General features: G+C 40.0%; 1 protein-coding gene across 16 annotated transcripts in view; it reads left to right on the top strand.

Moving 5' to 3' along the window:
* Positions 1 to 21730, top strand: part of MCF2L (MCF.2 cell line derived transforming sequence like) — a 164597-nt gene that overhangs the window by 97582 nt on the left and 45285 nt on the right. For 13 of the 16 annotated variants that reach the window (XR_012832987.1, XR_012832981.1, XR_012832985.1 and 10 more), the window contains one exon: positions 5972 to 6086. Coding sequence is in view for 8 of the 16 variants with exons in the window: in XM_075739768.1 (XP_075595883.1) it covers positions 5972 to 6086 (115 nt within the window). In the remaining 8 variants the exon portion in view is untranslated. Of the gene's footprint in view, positions 1 to 5971; positions 6087 to 11156; positions 11218 to 11265; positions 11400 to 11946; positions 11966 to 21730 lie in introns of those variants that run through there. The other 3 variants (XM_075739877.1, XM_075739868.1, XM_075739886.1) reach the window with 3 other exon arrangements.

Below are 21730 nucleotides of genomic sequence, written 5' to 3'. Positions count from 1 at the left end.
ACTTCAAATAAAATATTTCCATTAAAGGAAATATAAATATGAGTTCATGCTACTTTCATTTTTGCCTATCAATTCATAGTTTTTCCTGCAGTTGAAAAAGTTAGCATTGGTACTAGCTTTCAAAATGCTTATATCTTTGGCCCTTTAAATTATCTTTCTAAATAATAAGCTTCTCCTCACTCTCTGTAACTAGTTCCTTGGCTGTGCTCTTGCTCTCCTCTGTGGATGTGACCTGAAAATACCTCACTGGTTAAACTGTTCCCTTTGAAGTATCCACAGGAGCTGAGTCTGTCTGTAAAATTGTGTTTGAGAACTTCTGAGTGGATCCTGTACCCTGTACATTGCCTCAATTATTTAAAAATATCAACTTGATTTTTGTTGCCAATATAACATGTTCAAAGTATACGTTGTGTATTGACAGTGGAAGAGGTATTACTTGGCTAAACTCACTGTCTGTAGAGTTTTTAAAAAAAAAAAGTAGGAAAAGAAATGACTCCTTAGCTAAGAGATCTCCAGTTCAAATACATTCAGATACAAAGCTAGTGCAAGCTTTTATCCACTACCTCATTGAAGTCCTATATGTAATTTCAAATATTCCAAGTACTCCAGTTAAGTATATGATGCAAGTAGAAGGGAGAAATTGTTTATCAGAAACATACAAACGTAATAGCTATACCACCACAACAGTAAAGCAAAATCTATAGTAAGCCTGTCTCTTATTCACATGAGGACTTCACTTTTGCCGTGTCTGTGAACAAGATTACCTTTACTTAAGCTAGATCTTTTGAACCAGAGTTGTAGATCCGAGATGTTTAACAATAGTGATGCCCTTGAATCTTGTGTGTGTATAGATTTATATAGAGATCATATTGTTTTCTTGTAGTCTGAATACCATTTCATTTGCATTATAGATTTAGGCTAGAAGACCTAGCTCTTTGCTCCATCATCATCTAAATATGTCCAACTGTCTTGTTTCCTTTTTGTGGGGTTGGGCAGAGTGCTTTAGAGGATACCTTTTCTTATGCAAACAGGAGCAGAATAACTAGGGAAGCATTACAAAATAATTTCCTGCTCTTCTTTCATGGAAGTCTGAGCAGTCTCCTTTGCTGCTCCTGAGTTTTGCTGGCTGTACCAAAAAAATTAGCATGTCTTTCACAGGATTGTGGGGAACTACACTTTTTTTCTGTGTGTTTTTTAACAGCTGCACAATTCATAGTTTTCGTTATTTTCCCTGTCAATGCCTTTTTAAATTGAAAAGAATATTAATTATTTCTCATTTGAGATTGGTTTTAGATACTAAGTCACCAATATGCCTCTTGATCAGAATTTGTGTGAAACAGTGTTGCAATTTCCTTGGCTTGGCACTTCTCTATCACCTACCTGCTTAATAAAAAAAAAAAAAAACAAACCCAAAAGAGATTGCTACTGTGATGGGAAAAGTTAGATATAGCAGAGTATAAACAATAAATGCTAAATTACCTAGATTTAAGGCAAACTTCACCAGTCCTATCTCACAGTAGCACAACTAGTTTTCCAAGGATCATTATTCTACTCCTTTCCTACACGAGATGACAATGCTCTGGGTCCACATAATTTTAACATTTGGTGCTATTGTTTAAATAATTGTTTACAGAAGTTAGGACCACAAACTGCTATCTCCTAAGCACAGTTAAGTCATTTTGCTACCTATCCTGTGGCACTAATGCAATTCAATATGTTTTTAAAATGTGTGTTTCTCCAGAACGCAGGGCTGTTGCAAAAACTGGCCTTAGACTAAGGCCAGTAGATCTGTTTGGAAGAGGTCCACCAAACTGGAGGTTTACTAGAATTGTAGAGATTTATCCACAGAAAAATTTCCATTTTAGAGAGGTAATTTGTGTTTCCTTCGATACTAAATCTGTTAAAGAAGTTTTGGTTGAATAGGTTGACACAGTCAGTTATAAATGAGTTAATAACAAAGTTTTGGTTTAATGAAGGATCACAGAAATATGGTGGAAGCAGATCTACTTAGAGTAGTGTTGTGTTTTTATTCTTTTTCATTGCTGACATACACTTCAGTGCTCTTTACTTCTATGGTGTTTCCATTTTTAGACTGAAAAGTAATAATCTTCGCATTTGGAGAATGTTCCTTACAGCTGCGTGTTATGAGACAAGTCTCAGGTAGTTCTAGGGAATCATTTCATCCCCCAATTATGGGGTTTTTCAGCCTGGAGAAGAGAAGGCTCCAGGGTGACCTTATTGCGGCCTTTCAGTACTTAAAAGGGGCCTATAAGAAAGATGAGGACAGGCTTTTTAGTAGGGCCTGTTGCAATAAGACAAGGGATAATGGTTTTAAACTAAAAGAGGGTAGATTCAGACTAGATATAAGGAATTTTTTTTACAATGAGGGTGGTGAAACACTGGGACAGTTTGCCTAGAGAGATGGTAGATGCCCCATCCCTGGGAACATTCAAGGTCAGGTTGGATGGGGCTCTGAGCAACCTGATCTAGTTGAAGATGTCCCTGCCCATTGCAGGAGGGGTTGGAGTAATTGACCTTTAAAGGTCCCTTCCATCTGAAACCATTCTGTAATTCTATGATTTTGGGTAAAATGTGCGTGGACTGATTGCACCCACTCAAGCCCTGCTGTGTTGTCTTCTATTCTTTGCAATAAGTAAAACTAATGCTGGCACTCAAGTGGCATTTGTTTAACATTTATATATAGTATGGAGTGTTTTTCAACATTTTCATTGAAACACAGAATGATTTGGGTTGGAAGGGACCTTTAAAGATCATAAAGTCCAACTGCTCTGCTGTGGGTAGGGACATCTTTCACTAGAAAGCCTCATCCAGTCTGACCTTTGCATAACACTGACCAGTGTTTACATATATATATATATATTTTAAATGAAAACAAGGGGGTTTAATATCCTTTCAGAAATTTAGATTAAAAAACCAACAAAGATTAGACAAAGAAAATGCTCTCAATGGTCTCAGAGATACTTGGTTGTCTTAGAAACACATAAAACTATTCCAATTGTATAAATCAGTGCATCCCTGCTTAAGCCTAGAAATAGGAGTAGATTTGTGTGTGCCATTGTGGATAGAACTTGCCCAGCAAATAAGTTTAGGCTGTTTGACAGCTGAAGCTGAAATTTCAGGACTGTGAGCTAGAGGGGAAGGCGAGAGAGGTGGTTTTCCAATAGTTATGACTGCAGCAATTAGACGTAGCCACTCAACCAACAGACCTGAATTTCTTAAAATGTTACGGTTTAATCACTATTTTTTTGGGATGGTGATTAAAATTCCAGTTGCTTATTTTAAAAACTACTCTCTATAAATTGAACTATTTTCATGAGTTGTAGCACTTGGAGTTCATCTAAGTTTTCATGTCCTTTTTTTGTAACTGGATGTATCTAATTCTGAGATGCTGGAAGGTTATTATGTGAATTGATTTTAATAAGATGCTTTGATTTTTTTGTGTTAAACCTGTGTTTCAAGAAGGATGATAAAATTGTTTATTTTATCACTCACATGCTTTCCCTCTCACTAAAAACAAACAAACAACAAATCCCAATCTAGTTTCCCAGGCTCCTGATTTATCTCCTCCCCCTAAATTCTGTGATTCTGAATAAAGGAAATAAATTATTCCTTGCTGCATGAGGTTCATTATGAAATAAAGGACACTTTAAAAAATGAACTCACCTACTGCTTTTACTACTGTTTAACACAAACACAAATTAAATGTAGGATGTTTACTTTGTTATATTCCCATGCCCTTTTTGTAGTTCACAGTGACAAACACTCATTTGTAAGTAGAGCCTGCTTTGCTGAGTGGCCTGTCTCCCATTGATGGCCATGTATTTCAAATTGTGATATGGAAAGCAACTTCTATAGGCCAGCAATGTTAAAGCTGAAATTTTACAGAATTTATTATGTATAGCACTTCACTCTGCCTTAAACTCTTTTCAGCAGCGAGGTCCTGATAAGGAAAAGCACTTGAGCGGCGTTTGAAGGTATATGTGTGCTTAAGTGTCCCGGCAGGAAAGTACTGGAGAAAAAGATAAATCAGTGAACAACGATCTTCTAACAGCATGTGGCAGGACAGAGTTGTCTCCGCTTGAGATAACCAGGGATGAGTGGACTAGGAACTGAAAATTAATAGGCAATGTCAAGGCAGGATGGCTTTATTTGCCCTTGACAATCAGTGGTGGTCTGGGAACTTCCTGAAGGTCATAGTCCGGGCTTCTGCTTTTAGGACGTGTCCTGCAAGTTGTATTGTTCTTCTTTTGTTTCTTATGTCCTATTTATAGAAGTTAAGGAGAACAAAGCAAGTAACTGAGCAGGATACTGCAAATAATGTATAATTGCACCTAAAAATAGATACTCTAGAGAGAGCAGAACACCTTGTGAGCAACAGAAATAATCATTATCATGCTTGAAAAATGTTTTTAATGAGAGAGGAAAACGCTTTGGATCTTAAAGCCTGGGTAGTACCAAAAATTATAGAATCAAAATTCGTCTTAACTTATATTTGTGTTGTGAACACTTACATAGCTACAATTAACTCCATTGACTTAACATTACAGTGTTTGGATGTCATAAAGGTTATGTTTTCAGACTTGTGATATTTGCATAATGGCTGTATTTGGTTGTTGTTTAAATGCATCCGTTATTTTCTGATGTAGTTTCATTTCAAGAGCTACACAGTGATAGCACCATATTGCCTGTAAGCGAGTAAATTGAAGTCAGATTCACCACAAATTAACATAAAGATACTGTTTGAGAACTTCTAATTACATGCGGTTTTGGAAGGAAATGGTGGTTTCTTTTATCAAATGAATCTGAGCTCAAATATTTCTCTTCTTTTTCTGGTGAGGTTAGATATAAAGGCACCTGAAGTGAGTAATAGCACCCTGTAATTTTCACAAATCACTGTTGCTGTCATGATCAGACAGTGTTGTTAATACAGTTTGCAGCTGACTTCTGCACAATTGTCAGATTTCAGGGCTGGAAAAAAAGCCTTATTATTTTTGCCACAGTCATTTTTGGCTGATTTTCTTCTCTTTTAGAACTGTCAAGCAAAGATAGCTTTCCAGCAACGTGTCCCTGCCACCCCCAACTTGTAACTTCATGCTAGGGCTCAACAAGCCCTTTGTTCAGCCTATCTTTATAAAAATATATTTGCCTAATTTTTCTAAGCCACGAAACATTAACATTGCCTTTAAAAAAAATTTTAAAATTACATTTTGTATATTGGGGGGGGGCGGGGGGGCACATTAAAAAGTGTTGCATTTGTGAATTCTACCCAGCGGTGCAAATGCCAGAAAAGATACAGATGGTATCTAGCTCATGAGCAGCCATACTGCAGCGTAGGTGTTAAGCTCTGCTTTACCTTTTGTAGGTGGTCTGAAAAGTCGAACAGAAAAATCTCATTTGAAACACTTTTCCACTGTTCTTTTAATGTTCTGCCACTTCTTTTAGACTGTCCTGGAAGAAGAGCAGCTAGCTGAAGGCTGGGAGGGTGCAGGGGGATGTGCGCGCGTGTGTGTGTGTGTGTATAGGAATGAGTTCAAACTGGTGAGAAGGTTGAGTTAAGTTCAAGATGGAGATTCGCCTACTTAATTCTGAATTAACTTTTTTTTTCCTAAATTGGTTCATTTTTTTTCTCAAATTGGTTATATTTACATGCAGTTGACATTTATCAACAGAAAGATGCACTGCCATCTGGTGTCAAAACTGTGTTCACATGAGCAAAGACAGACGTTTGTACAGAAAAAAAATGTAATGTGGTGTAACAAGTTCCTTCCAATAAAACTTCCTAAACTCTGAAGAAGAGACTGGACTGGTCAGAATAAACAGTGTCCATGCTGATGAGCCCTGTACCCAAAAAAAAAAAAAAAAAGAAACACAGGAGTTTCTTTACTGGGAAATTGCAGGCTAGCTAAAGGGACTTGTATGTAAACATGCATGCTGCTTGTTTCTTTTGTAGGTGGAAGAGGGGGAGATGGATGCCCTGTTATCACCTTTCCAGACTATCCAGCTTTCAGCGAGATTCCTGAGAAGGAATTCCAGAATGTCCTGACCTACCTGACGAGCATCCCAAGGTGAGCACCTGTCTCAGAGAAAATACCCTTTTATCTGCTAAGTGATTTTTCACATTGTCATGTACGTGATTGTGTAAAGGTCAGGCTTGGTATTTAATTAAAGAAAAGGGAAACGCAGCTTATAATGCAGTGTCAATAAGTGTTGATTAGTAACAGCTGCCCGATGTAGTTGTTAGATGAATTATATAGTGCTATTTATATTTCTTAAGAAAATTACTTCCTGGTATGTATGGATGCAGATTCTGTGATGGGTGTTGTCCTCTTGTTTCTTATCTTTGCTGTATTTTAGAGTGCAATGTTCTGTGTTTTAAGTGAAAACATGTATAATTTTGGCAGAATATGCTAATTCTTGGATGCTACTCAAGATGTTACTCAGCGTGACATAATACTCCATGGTTACATACAGTGGTTTTTTCCTAACCACTTGTGCTCTGTTTCCCTGCCTCAACTGAACGTACAGACTTTGCAGCACTTCCAAAACTTTGACTGAGGGTGCTAAGCAGGCCCAGCAATTAATCCTGGCTCTCTGAGAAGGGGGCTCTTATCAATGGGCTGCTCGATAAAAATTGTGATTTTGTTGAAGATATGTTAGAGAATGAAATAGTGGGGCTCAAGATCCTGAGAGAGGTGAGAAAGGCAAGTAGCAGAGTAAAGTACAGACCCAAAAATTCAGGAGAACAGACTTTGGGCTTATTCAGGGAACTGGTAAGTGGGATTCAATGGAAAGCAACTCTGAAGAGTAAATCTGCTGAGGAAAGCTAGCAAGTTTTCCTCAGGAAAAAAAAAGGACAGCATTTTCGAAGCACAAGAATGGTACGTCCTGGAAAATGAATAGACATAACAGGAGACTGACCTGGCTGAACGGGGAACTTGTGACTGAGCTGGAGTACAAAGAAAGCATACAGGAGGTGAAAGCAGGGACAGGCTACAAAGGAGGAATATAGAAAATGTAGGGACAGTTTCAGGAAAGTCAAAGCACACCTGGAGCTGAGGGACAAGGAGCAAGGAACATCAAGGTTCCCCCAAAATACTTCTATTGCTTTAGCAGTACAGGAATAAACAAGGAAAATGTGGACCTGTGCTGAATGGGCTGGGTAAATTGCAACACAGTCAACACACATGAGGCTGAGGCACTTGAATTCTTTGCTTCAGTCTTCTCTGACACTGTCTCCCAAGCCTATGTGTTTAGAAAGAGGGTTCAAGGAGGAGAATGATTAGCAATGGGTGAGGATCAAGTCAGGGATCTCTTGAGAAATCTTGACCCAAATCTAGTCTTTAGGATAAGATGAGCTACGTTGAGAGTGGTGAGGAGGCTGGCCAATGTCATAGCAAGGCTGCCCTCCATCATCTTTGAAACGTTTTTGAGATCAGAGATGGACCGTGATGAGTGGAGAAAGACAAATACTGCGTTCATCTTCAGAAAGGGCAAGAGTAATTATCTAGAGCCCTACAGGCTGGTCAACCTCACTTTGGTCTGTGAGAATATTATGGAGTGAGTCCTCTTAAAACACATTTATGGGCACAAGAAAGAAAAAAGTGATGGGGAATAGCCAGCATGGATTGAGCAACAGTAAATTGTGCTCGACCAACCTTTTTCTGTGATTAAATTACTGGATGTGTGAATGAGGGGAAGCTGTGCATGTCTTTTACCTCACCTCAAGCAAGACTTTCAACAGAGTTTCTCCCAGCACCCTTGTGTCCACTTTGAATTGTTAACATCTTGACAGATGGGCTGCTGGGCAAGTGAGAAACTGCTTGGATCATCAAGTTCCAAGAGTGGTGGGTAATGGCTCATGCTCCACCTGGAGACAGAGTTCCTCAGGAAACCATACGTATCTGTGCTGCCTGACATCCTTGGCAAGGATCTGGAGGAGGAGGCGTAGTGCATCCTCATTGAGTTTGTGGATGAGAAACTGGTGGACTGGTCAGTACACTCAAGGGAAGGACTGCCATTCAGAGGATCCCAGATGGGTGGGTGGTATGGGCTGACAGGAACCTCATGAAATTTGGCAATGACAAATGCCAAATCCTGCAATTGGGATGGACTAACTCCCTGCAAGAGTACAGGCTGGGAGCTAACTGACTGTGGGACTGCTCTTCTGGAAAGGACCTGAGGGCACTGGTGGGCAGCAGGCGAAACATGTTGCCAGCAAGATGCCCTGGCAGCAGTGAAGGCTGGTAGCCCCAGGGCTGCACCAGCAGGAGTGTGGCCTGGAGCAGGTGACTGCAGCCTTTCCCTGGCTGGCTCTCTCCAGACCCCACCTGCAGTGTGGACCCAGCTCTGAGCTACCATAGGGTGGGAGTTCACAAACTGGCATGAGTCCAGCAGGGCCCCCACAATGGCCGGGACTGGAGCTGATGTGCGAAGAGAGGCTACGTGAGTGGGGCTTGTTTAGCTGGGGGATGGAAAGCTGTGGGGACACAACAGCCACTGTCTCCACTGATGGAAGGAGCAGCAGGCACCTGACAGAGATCGGTGGTAGAGAGGGAGAGGCCCTGGGGAACGGGAACAGAGAGGTTCTGACCTGGATGTAAGGAAAAAAAAATTTCACTGGGTGGATAATGAAGCATTGAGACATGCTGCCAAGAGAGGCTATGAAGTCTCTGTCCTTGGAGGTTTTTTGACCTGGCCATACAAAGCCCTGAACAACTTGATCTGAATCTGGAGTTGACCATGTTTTGAGCAGGAGGTTGGACTAGAAGCCTTCTGAGATCCCTTCAAACCTGAATGATTGTATGAATCAAGAGATCTCCTTTATGTCTTTCCCAAACTAAGCTATATTGTTCTCCCAGATTAAAAACTCATAGAAACACAGGTTGTGTAACACAGATGAAATACATTTTGAGATCAACATTTAATGTTCTTTTCACTCACAGCATTCAGTGCAACTCAGCATGGTCCATGCTCAATTCCCGTTTGGAACAGATTATGGCAGATGTCCCTCATGCACATATGAGCTTTTGTTTTACTGTACATGCATGAAGATAAATAGTAGTGTTCTTGTAAAGGGTTTTCCTCTTAATTATTTTGTAGGACCTACTCCCTGTGAGGGAACACTGGTTATACACAGCATAGTACTGTGACATGCCTTTCTGGTTGTACTTGTTAATCCCTAGTTTATCAGGGAGAGGAGCTGTGAAGCTGACAGCCAGCTTCATTTTCTTTGTTCATGACTGTGTTGGTTAAACTGTGTGGTGCTAAGCCTCCCTTGATAGTATCTTTCCTGAATACTGTTATTACAAATAATTATGTTCTAAATTCACATCTGCTCCTCCTTTTCAAAATCCTTGGTGGTATGCTTCATGGTGGCCATTAAACTTCTGCACAGAGTGGGGTTTATGTGAGAAATTCTGATCAGAACAAACAGCATCTGGTACAGGGAGGGAGCACTGAGCGCATCCCAGGGCATCAGTTTGACAGGAGCACATTTTTACTGATTAAAAGTCTGGGAGCAGATTTTCTGGAGAATTTTCTGTTTGTTTCGCCTACCTAACAACAACTACCCTATGCATATTGAGCCAGAAACGGCCATTCTTAAAGTCTGGTTATTCTTTTAGGATTTTCTTGTTTCTTGAATTTCTAACTCTTTCTAAAGAGATCACTGTTCTGTGGAAACCAAGGGATAGCCCAGCTGGCTGCATATGAAGAGTAAGGTATTAACTATTGTGAACTATTGTAATATTAAGAATATTTTAGGTATTAGGCTGATAATATTTCAATTTCAACCTTGTAAAAATAATGCCACTGTTAAGCTACTGATAAAACTGGGACTTTTCGTGCCTGAGAATTGCTATAATCTCAAAGGGCTGAAGACATACCTGATACCTTTGCTGGTGTTGTTACGAGCTTAGTGTGTAAAATGGTGTTTATGAGCCTTTGTGCAGGTTTATACGAATAACAAACTGCAGAAATGCCACTAGCCAGATGTCAGCATACATCCCTTTATAAAATGTGTTTTGCTAATGATAAATTATTGACTGCCTGTACCCCACAGATGGGCAATAATGTAATTTTCTTTCCATTGTGGTATTTCTAGTGCTGTTAAAGGTGTTGTAAGATAGGATTTTTGCTGTTAGTCTTTGAAATTTTAGCCCTTGAAAACTAAGTTGTTTTGGATGCTTTGGAAACCACTTTTGAGGGAAGCAGAGGCAGTTCATTATTTATTTATTTAGTAAGTTTATTAAAGAGGTGTAAGGAGTACAGACTTACAGGAAGGATAAAAATGCAGCCCACAGCTTTTATGTATGGACTGCTCTCCAGATTAGTGTCATTTAGCTTATGAAGTATGTAACTCCATCTTTGGGCTGTTCTGACTGACTGAGAGGAAATGGCCTTTTCTTTGAAAAGCCCTGTAGAGCACGGACATGTCTGGAGCCACAATAGTTCCTCAGAAAACTACTTGTGCTATTTGGCCCTGTACGAGATTCCTGATCACAGCAAGGGGTTGGCAGCAATAACTCAAAACTCATTGTCTGCTTGCCTGCAGTCACATGTTAAGGGAAATGATATTTCATGGGAATGATGGTGAGGAGCTGCTAAGAGCCTCATAAGAAGGAACCCTTCTGTACTCTGCAGTGGAGTTTGCCCGATAAAATATTTACCGGTATAATAAATCTTAGCAATGGCATCAGGTTTTCAAGATTTGTTCCCAAGTGAATGAAGTAGTCTTGGTAATAAGACTACCTTAGGACTTTGAAAGAGGAAAACCTGAAACCTCTTAACCTACCTTTATTATTCTCTCTAATTTTATAGGTAAACATGACAATGTCCCCTCTTACTGCATTCTTGTTCTATGCTATCTAAACACTGGGTTTCACAAGCTTTTAGTGCCTAAACTTTCTCTTGTCTGACAGTGAACTTTGATAATGAAGAATTAAATGTCTCATGGCACACCTCCCATTTAGGAATGCAACTATTACAAGTTGCCTGTTACCAATTTAGATGACCATGGAGTAGAACAGGGCAAGTAGCAGAGCTATTAGCATTTGCTTAGATGTGTAAATGTCTGATATGTGAGGATGTTAAGAAACGTGACAGTGGAAAGGGAATACCTCATTTCAATTTAAGATACTCAGTTAACCCTGGTGCCACTGTATATCATTAAGCTGAGAGCTGAACCATCTTCTTCAGGTGGGTGTTGTTAATGTTGCAAGGTAAATTCAGGTTCTATAGACAGCTGGATAAAATACAATGTCTAATGTATGGTTTGTAATAATCTCAACATATTAAGTACAGGTCGTGTACGGTGTATACTTAAAGAGTGCTACTTTATCAGGAAAAATGGTGGATTAAGGATGAGTTCTATAGACAAGGTAAGATTACAGCTAATCCTTTTATAACTGCCATTTTGGTGATGAGATATATGTTGTAAAGGTATATGTGTGATACTTCTGAAACAGGCTTTTCCTTTTAGCAGCTAGTTTTTTTTTATCGTTATTGAAGTACAAGATAAGGTTTTATTAAAAAGGTGAGGATTCTCTTAGAAAGATTTTTCTTTCCAAGAAAGATCAAGTGATTTTTGGTTTTATACATATAGTATCCAAGATGAAAGAAGGAGAATCCATGGCAGTACGTAATGTACTTAAGGCAATACTTTCTAGGAAGAGTATTTTAACTAAAATGCTGAATTGGTACAAATACTTTGTGTATAAGTATTGATCCACATGAATTAACAGTTCATATCGACAGAGTTGCTGAATGAAGTCAAATCTGTAGATAAGTGTAAGAGGTGACCTCTGTAAATTCAGCTGTATTTCAGCAGAGCACAGTGAGCCAAGTCTTGCATCTATATGAGATGCATTGAGAATATTTTATAATGTCCATGTAACTGGTCTGATTCTCTTTCTGCAGACAATGAAGTCTCCTGTTACTTCACTGGGTGAGTCCTTTGGGGATTGCTGCTGAGCTGGGTAGGAAAAGATCATGCAGAACAAGGTTGTCTCACCGCTTAGCTGAGTAAAAAACTGACAACCTCCATACACAGTGTCCACCATTCTTACTGCAAAATGGGAGAGGCACCTGTCGGATGCACCTTTTACATCTCACATATACAAAGGGTGGAGGAAGAATGGATGAAGCTGTGGGCAACCTGGTCTAGTGGAGGGTGTCCCCACCCATGGCAGGAGGGCTGGAACTGATGATCTTTGAGGTCCCTTCTAACCCAAACCATTCTGTGATTCTATAAGAATATTCCATTCAGGTTTGCAATAGGCACCTAAAATAGCTGCCAACTGTGCCCTTAAAAAGTCATCTCAGGGCATTCAGTATTCTTTTTGCTTGTCCTCTGTTTTGAAAGTATTTTTTTCTCTTTCTATTTATCCTAGTAAATAGACTTTTAAGATTTGCAGTGTACCCTGAAGGCATGTGTTATTCATACTTCTATCTGTGACAGCTGTCACTCTAAACATACGTTATTAACTTTAGTGTGTACACGTTCTTGGAGTACGAATTTGCCAAATGTGGGGTGTAGCATGAGAACTTGGTCCAAAAGAAATTAATAGATAATTGCAGTGGTTAAAAAAAAAAAAAAGACGACAGGATTTTTCAACATATGGTTTTGCTTCTGGTTAATTAGCAGTTTCTACTGCAATCAGAAAACAATATGCTGTATGAGAGAACAAAAGGATATCGTTTTAATGCTTTTCTTCGTTGCTCATATAGGTTCATCTTTGAACAAAGGTAGCAAGCTAAAAATTCTTGTGGTCACAAGAGATTGGATAATTAATTTAAAAGTGTAAAACTAAGTCTTAAATACAAAGTTCCTTTCAAGAGAAATAAGAAATAGTGTAGATTAGAAAATTCAGAACACGTTTTGATGGCCAGTTTGAGTTCCACCTGCTGATTAAATACAATACACAGGCCTTTTGTATTTGTATTCAGAAAGAGCCTTGTACAGCCTCTCTTTGTAATGCCCTTCTGTCCTGCTGCATGATCTTGAGCATATCTCAGGTCAACTTGTCGTGTCCGGCAATTTCCTGTTTTGAAAGCCGTCCCTGTTGGTTTCCTGCCCGGGAGAACGTCCCCTTCTTTGAGATCCTGATGGTTTACAAATGCTTGATCACAATGTGGCCTTCTAAGAAATCCTGTTGTTTGTGGTACTGTCTGGTGCTGGAAACTAGGAAGCCATCCTGTCCAAGTAACGAAACAGAACAAGATGACCTCAAAAAGTGTCGGTATCCAGCAGCTTGAAAGCTCAGTCATTAAGGTTTGCTAAGCTTCGGGTAGACCCTTCCTTGTTAACTACACCAGCTCCCCATCATTTGGGATAACACTGGGTTAACTGGAAAAGTGAAAAAGAAATGTCTGTGCTAAGCCTTCCACTGGGCTCAGATCCAAGAAGACTCCACTAGCATGGGCACAGCAAAGCGCAATGAGGTGAATTTAGGTAGGGACCAGAAGAACGTGCCACAGCACGGCATGGGCATTGTTGGAGCTAACAAACCTCAGCACAAGCGGCACTGGAGAGCACAGAGCTTGGGTCTGGCTAGTCTCCTTGGCATAGATCCACCATTGCACTCTGGAAGCAGGGGTAGCGGTGTTGTGGTAACACTGTGTTTGGAGCTGGTAAGTCCCTCAGGGTCCAAGCTGACCTTGTGAAGAGCCAGCATGGGAGGGTAACCGCACGTGTTTCCTCATTTATCTACAAACTAAACAAGTGGCCCACCACTAGCTAAGAGTTAACCTCTTTTGTTTGATGGAGTGCCAGGGATGAACGTCACCACATAATGGGTAAGAAGTGCCAAAAACCAGACACCCTGACAGTTCGCACTGACATGCTGAGCAACAGCTTTGCAGCTTTGGAGTTTATTTCTGTCAGCTGTGTTTCATTTCCACGCTCTCCCCTTTGTTGGATTACAATCCAGGCTGAAGATGTGGAACCTGTACCCTGCTGTTACCTTGGCAGCCCCTCAAATTCATCAGTGAGAACATCCCAGGACTTCCAGCAAAATCTGTCGTGCTGTGCATGCCCTTCCTTTCTCAGAGCACAGCTGCCAAACAGTTGTAAATGCCATATGTTCCTATAAGCAGAAAGGAAATGTAAAGGTTTACATTTGAAGTAAGAGCATTGCATCTTAAAAGTAAAGTGGTAGTTTGAAGCTTTTGTGTCAGATAAGTCAAAGCTTAACATGTTACTTGCAAAGTCTGAATTTTTACTGGGTTTGGAACAATTTACACTTGTTTGATGTCCACGTTGTGAATATCTTAAACTTGTTTTAAAGCTCAGCTCTGTACAGGCAAAGCCTTTCTAGTCTTTAAATCACACTTACACCACCTTCAGGGCTTAGAGGATTTGAGTAGTGTATAGGCTCTGTATGCATGACACACGCTGTCCAGTGGTAACTTTAATCTGCTAAGGAGACAAGGTAAATTGAGCACTGCAAAATTTTGGAAGTTAATTACTAAAATGCTGGACCTCACACAGGAGCTTTCATTAGTCCAATCTTAGGTTCATGGGATTTAACACCCTATTTAAGTATAAACTCACCTTTCTAAAACTCAACATGGAGCATTCCAGATAAAGCTGTTCCGATACTTTGTGCAGTGGCATTAATGGTTGTTGAAGTGTACTGGAAATATGTATAATTCCAATATCATAGTTCTGAATAGGTGTAAAAATGCTTTTATGGAATCTTATGGCTTAATAGGTCTAAAGTGAGGATCGTGTAGCTTTCTGTTGCTCATATTTACTTAAGCTTAACCAGCATGGAGCCTCTTGCCTTTATTGACCTATTTATCCTTAATTGTCCCTCAAGGATAATGTGGCCTACTTCAGCCATCTGTAGTTAAGTCTAAGTGAGTCCTCAAAGTTGTTGTATTTCTTCAAACACTCCTTGCTAAAGCAGCTCTGTGTGACCTGCAGAAATTACACTGGATTTTCCATTTAGAAAATTAAAACTAATTTTTTAAAAAAAAGCCCTTTAGTTAATTTCACACACTAAAAGAAGATCTGTTAATGCTTAATTAACTTTTGTATTTTAAATGCTTATTTCTGTTACTTGCAGAAACACATCAAAGCTGTTCTGATTTTAGTCTGCGGGGTTCCTTGATGGGGTAAAGCTAAATAAGTTACCATTAAAAAAAAAGGCTGATGGGTACCACAGAAGGGAAATCAGTCCATGTGGTACAAGCAGATGCCCAGGCGGATGAGGATGCCTGGACACTTTAGTTTTTATTTTTAACACTGGCTATGTTCCCTCAGCTTCTCCCCAACAGCATAAGCTTTTGAGAGCAGAAAGAATGTCAGCATATATGATGGCATATAGCCAGCATTACTGTACTCCAATCAGCTGTCTTTATTTTAAGGAGGAATTGGCTTGAAAGTGGGAGGAAGGCTGATCTGAGGACCTAGAGTAGCATAGGAGGTAAAGAGGAGCTATAGGGACCAGTCAAGGAAGGTAGTGATGCCCATATCTCTGAAGCTGAGCGAGAAGGGAAAAGAGAAATGTGACTCTGTATGCTATATAAATTGGCCTAAATATTTTAAAATAAATAAGGTGTGTACCAGTACTGCTTATTTGGCTGAGGAACACAAGCAATGCTTGGGACAGATGTGCGTCAAGTAAACATGTTTGGATTCATTTCTCACAATTTCAAGGGATCTACTGCTGTGCAAGGTAAAGATCTTTGGTTGCCTTTGGGACCAAGGCTTGAGAGCAGCTCTCCTGGTTGTCAGTGAGCTGTCACTCACCTCATCAACAGCACATCTCCAATAGTAGCTCATCTTCCTTGCACGTTCTTGCTTTGCAAGCAGACGCAGCAAGCTGTTGCTGTCACGGTCCTGTGATGACGGAAGGATTTTCAGATCGGGGTAGGCCTGCACGTAACCACGTGTGGCTTTCTGGGCTACAGTCATTGTCAAGCTTGGATGAGACTTCCAGAGTTTTGAATTATTACCAACCTCTTAGACAAAGCTCTTTGAAGTTGTTTTCATTATTTTGTCTCTTGTTTATTCGGCCTTTAAGATCTCCTGTCACTGGCACAATATCATGTGTAATTATCTTGCCTATGCTTATAAAGCTTCAAAAGGCATTTTCATGTCGACACTCTTCCAGGCTGTGTGATTCTGCTTGTCTCTTCTGCCTCATGAGCAAGTTATAATCATGGTTTTTATTTATGCCACCTCACAGCCCACCATTCATCTAAATTCTTCTTTGCCTGCCTGCTGTGAGATCCTAAAATACAAGTTTGTATATCTGGTAATTCCCCAATCCTGAGAAAATTGAAATACACTATGAGTGTTTTCAGACATACCTGGGGCATAAACCAATAACAGCTGAGACCAAAAGTAAGCATAATAGCAAAAGGAAGAGATAAGGTTTTCATCAGTGGTACACTGGATAAGATTTAGGGAGAGTTAACTAGAATGTGGAGAAAGATGAAAATAAAAAAAGTGCACAGTGGAGGGAGGGAAACACATCAAATTTATTATCTGAACCTTGTCTACTGATGAAACTTTAACAGGTTCAGCTCCAACACAAAGGCTCAGATTTTCTTAATTTCCCGTGCAGCACTATGTGAAAACCTTCTCTGAAAGGAAGGCAGTAACTATCAAAACCAAATTAAAGAGCAGGTCCAAATGCTGTGTTTTGAGTGCGCACTTAAAAATCCATCTATTCACAGAATTCCAGTGCAGCATGAAAAAGATAGTAGAATAATATGCACGTTGTTGTATTCGTAGTGATTTAGGTGTGGGGGGGTGTGTTTGTTGCTTTTTTTGGGTTTTTTTTGAGGGGAGGTCTTCATTTTCAAAATCAGATTTTAAACATGAGAATCAATGAGAAATGGTGCCTCCTTGCCTACAGGATATGTTCCTGCTGTGTGGTGTCACATCAGCTGTGTTGGATGAAAGGCAGCTGTTACTACCAGGAGCTTTATGTATAATAATTTTTACTCGGCATTCAGTGATTTGGGACAGACCACTAGAGGCTGCACTTGTATAGCAGCACTTCAGCCGTCTCATTTTATATTTCTTTTGCTGGAATTTCTTCTCTTTCCTGTATTTCTTTATGAACAATGGTCACCCTTAGTTCAAGTTGGGTAGTTTTTTCCTTCCACAGTTAAAGTTCCTTGAGTTGACTGTGAGAGGACCCAATAATTAAATATAACAAATTCTTATAGATCAGTAGCCTTTTGTTGAAGCACAGTACAGGCACTCACTAGTTAAACACAGTAATGAGTAGATGGCAAGTTTTGGGCCTGATTCCAGAGATTTGGATACAGAGAGATAAAGGTGCAGTGCGGTGACTTCCACACCACCAAGCACCGGCTTTAAATTCAGCACCTCAGGAAGCTCGAGGTGAGCCTGTTCCATGGATCTATGCGCTACGGATAATTTTCCAAGAAGATCAGAAGTAATGGACATGTCCTCCCAACTGTGCTTTGGGCACTAGCTGAATGCTTCAGTGTTTTCAGCTGAAGAGAGATAGGTTACAAAAATTAAAGACAAAATTATATTACTAATTCCATCAGAAATTATGCAGAAGTTGTTAATCATTGCATTCTCATTTTTGGCCCATATGTAGTGCCATGTGCCAGAAATGGAGTGTGCTCATCCTTTCTGTTTTTTCTCATACATGTTGGAGGAATAAGAACTGATGTCTGATGGATGGGTTATACACCTCAACTGAAAGTGATTTTTGCGGGAATCCCAAGTGAGCTGTCAGGCCCACAGTTTGAATCGGAGCCAAAATGTCCCACCAGTTTGCTTTAGGGGCTCAGGAGGTCTGCTAGGTAGCCAAAGAGCTTCCTCTGGGTGTTTGTAAATGTTATGTGCATAAATGTTACCCTTATTAGGAACAACTCTGTTTTCAAGATGTGTGCAATATTCTTTGACCTCACTTAGTCATACAGAAACATCTGTGGCAGAATTCAGCACCAAACTGCTATTTTCTGTCTAACCAATTCAGTGTCATGACAGTGATTGTACAGTTGTATGTACAACCATCGTTGGGGAATAGGTTTTCATTCTATTTATTTTCTTGGCAGATTGTTTCTTCACCACTGATATCCCAATACCAATGCAAACCTCAAATTTTCTGTCGTAAAAGTAGAAAATATAATTTAAAAGTTTGCTAATCTAGAGCGAGCATAGTTAGTGGGAAGGTATTACTGTCCAGCTTTCTGAACACTTGTCTTAGGTGTATAATCACTTTATGATTTGTATATTTACATTGCAAATTTGGAATATCATTTGTAACATTGGTGTTATAAAGGATTATAACTTTTATTTTATTTGCTAGGCTATTCTTCAGTTGAATGCTTTTAAGTACTAATTTAAGGGCAGGTTTCTAGAAAACACAGAATTAAGATCTGAAATAGCAGCAGCATTACAAAATGGTATTCAGGTTAGATACTGTGTTAAAAGCTGCAGGCTCACTTTGAACTTTCTAGTTTCCATTGTATTGTCCAATGTACAGCTCAAATAATGTCTAGTTTATAGTTCTTTTCCAGTTCCTGCTATCTCTAAATTGATTTAATCAGGCACCTTCTACAGCGAGGCTGAGCATTATGGGCTATAAAAGGCTGTGATATCTGAAGCTTTCAAACTGGAGCTTCATGGAGTGTAATATATCCTCTTAAAATCAGTAAGTAGAACACCTTTTTTGAATGAGGGCAACATGCGCAATGTGATATTTTTGTTGTTGTTTCTTTTTTAAAATACCCAGCTGGTGGATTTGTTTTGGAATTAAGTGGATAAATTGGCCAGTTTTGAAACAAAGTAGGCTTTACGACAATGAGCAATCAAGAATTGTAAGAAAACAAGACTGCTGTAGGTCTAATTACTGTTTAGTGCCTGGGTATTAGATTTTGTTTAATGTTACAGTTGAACTTTAACTTTTTTTTCTTTTTCTAATTCATAAAGCATTAAATTCTTCTGACTTAGGAAAAACTACATCCTCTAGGGCTTACCTAGTGGTCAAGTAGAAGTCTTGATAATCCTACATAAGGGACAGAAGGAGGGGAGATGTGGGGGCAAGGCTATGTCAGGTGAAGTGTTCCTGCTCTTTTCCTTGCTGGGAAACCAGCATAAAACTGGTAATGTGAAATGTCACCATAGGACTTAGCTGAATTATTTTCTTTCACAGTTGCTGTACTGGAGTTTTCTGTCTTGATTTGTTAATACCATTAATATCATGTTCTTCACCATATTAACCTGCTGTCTTCTACAGCATATAAAGGCTGCTAAGGAGATGGCTTTTCTCCGCTTTCATTCATTGCCAGGACATTAGTGGTTTCATTTTCTTTAATGTGTGAAACAGTTATGAGTAAGAAAGGGCTCTTGTCTCCTCCTCACCCCCCCAAGAAGTCGTTCCTAGCAGCAGGAGGAGAGATGGAGGAGAGAGAGTCTTTGAAGTGGCTCAGGTTCAGTCAGTTGAAATGCCTCTGAAAAATGTAGGATGCAAAGTTTCTCTTGGAAAACAACCACCTTGATAGTTAGTGTTTGGTTTCCAATAGCTTGTTCCGAAGCAAAGTAACAGAATGCTGTTCCTGATTACCCTAGCTTGTTTGTTGATGACTTCTGACTTCAAAGACTGATAGCTGCTGGAAACATTTTAATCACTGGGTGCATGATGGGAACACTTAGTGTTCAGAGTGTTCATTACCCCTGTGCTCAGGCTACTGGACTGTCTCCTCCTTGTATATGCTGAACCTGTTTGAACTCCAGCTTGTCTTTCTGCACTGGATACAATTCTACCTTTGAGGGGGTTTTTTTTTGTTTTTTTGGTTTGGTTTTTTTTTTTTTTTCCACACAACCCTTGTGGCATGCCCAAGCATAAACCGAACTGCTGTATGGGCAGGAAGGGCCATACCATTCCTAAGACAATCTGTCACAGTGTCTTGTATGGTTGCCCTTTTGTGGTACAGTAGAATGGCCAGCAGTGAGAAGTGGGCCAATTCCACAGTCCTTCCTACATAGGCCTACGTGTTGCATGCCAAAAAAGATCAGGATTTGTGAGCAGCTTGAGACCCTGCATCTCTTCAAGCAATGTGTGCGTATCACTGATGCACATCGATGGTCAGTGATGAGCTACAGAGGGTGAGTAAGCTTTTAAGAACGTGTAGTACTAGGGATCTAAAGACAGCTTCAGCTGCTTATGCTGCAGATTGCTGCAGACGTTGCCTTGGTGCTCTGCTCAGTGCAGTAATTCTTCACTGAATATTACTGAAGCCTATTATCAAAATAGCTGTTCAGCCTTTGAGAGCAAGAATTTCCGGTTTGTGTGTATAGGCAGAGGTAGTCAAGGTAGGGAACAATCCTGAATGTAATGCAAGCCAACTGCTTAACAAGATGACTGAAATGTACTTTTATTAAACTGGAACTATTTAACCTAAAATGCTGCACAGGATTTCAAGCATCCAAAAGCTTGATATTATTGAGTTGGTGCGGTGAACCTGAAGATTTACTTTGTTTTGTTTGTAATAGAGAGCAACGCATACAAGTAGTTTTCACACAGCAGTGTAGAAGCAATAGGAACTTATTTGTGTAGCAGTTGTCACCACCCATACCTTGGAGAAATGCAAGGATCTTTCAGATGATGACTATGTAATTGCTTCCACACACCCCAGAGGGAAGTTTCTTTCTGCAGTCCTATGTACTATAAGCTTTCCCACCCTTTCCCCCAGGTGCATGAGCTCATAAAGTCTTGCAAATGAGACAGAGGGAGATGTCCCCATAATATAAAGCTGAGAAGTCGCTAAGTGGGAAATTCAATTCCTGCTCTACAGTCTAGGTGGAGAACTCTTTGCTCGTTGGGCAGGTACTTCAACCTCACTCTCCACCATCTCCAAATGGGGTTACACTGGCTCCCCAAGATGGAGGGAGGGGGCTGAGCAGAAAGTCTACCCTCTGCTGCATTTTTTCCCATTATCTGTCCTCTGTGTCCCCTGTTCCCCTTCCCTTGCTTTCTACCTTTCTGACCTGGTCTTTCTGAGTTTGCCGGACATATTTCCTGCAGAGCAGGAGTGGTTTCTCTGCCTTTCAGAAAACGTTCTGTTCTTTGTGCTGGTGAATAAACAGAAGAACAGAGCTTATCTCATGATGTGTTTTTGGTTTGGGTTTTGGTTTTGTGTTTTGTTTTGTTTTTTTTTTTTGTTAGGAGGGAAACAAAGGAAGGAAATATTAAATTTGAATTACAAGCTTATATAAATTATGTTTCAGAAAGTACAGCGGATACAAGTTAATGCATTAAAGAAAAAGAGGTTGTAAGGGAAATGTCAAGAAGCATTAATTGGCAGGTGCTTCTACTCAGGTTGTCTGCTGTTTCTCACTGTAAAGGTTGGGTTCCAGTTATTTACAGCTCTGCCAAGTTTTCTTTTCATTCATGAGGTCTCACCTGAGTTTTTGGTTTAAAGTTCATCCAAAATAGCTGAGTTGTTCCCAAGAAGCCAGGGAGCAAATCCACTGTGCTTTTCAAACATTGAAACAGCCTTTTGTATGAGAAGCTCAAGTGCCTCCATCCTTTGGTCAAGGACTTGGACTTGACACTTAGAAGAATGATGGCCTTCCTGTCAAGGAAATATCTTGAGACAAATCTGCCAGGTGAAAAATCCCAGGTCACAGATGCTCAGTAGCAACTCGATTCTGTTGTCAAAAACGCCCCACTTCATCCTGGGGCTGAGCAGGGGCTTCTCCATGGTTGCG

The sequence above is a fragment of the Balearica regulorum genome, chromosome 1 (genome assembly GCF_011004875.1).
Source record: "Balearica regulorum gibbericeps isolate bBalReg1 chromosome 1, bBalReg1.pri, whole genome shotgun sequence".
NCBI lineage: Eukaryota > Metazoa > Chordata > Aves > Gruiformes > Gruidae > Balearica > Balearica regulorum.
This window is presented reverse-complemented; position numbering and strand designations above follow the sequence as displayed.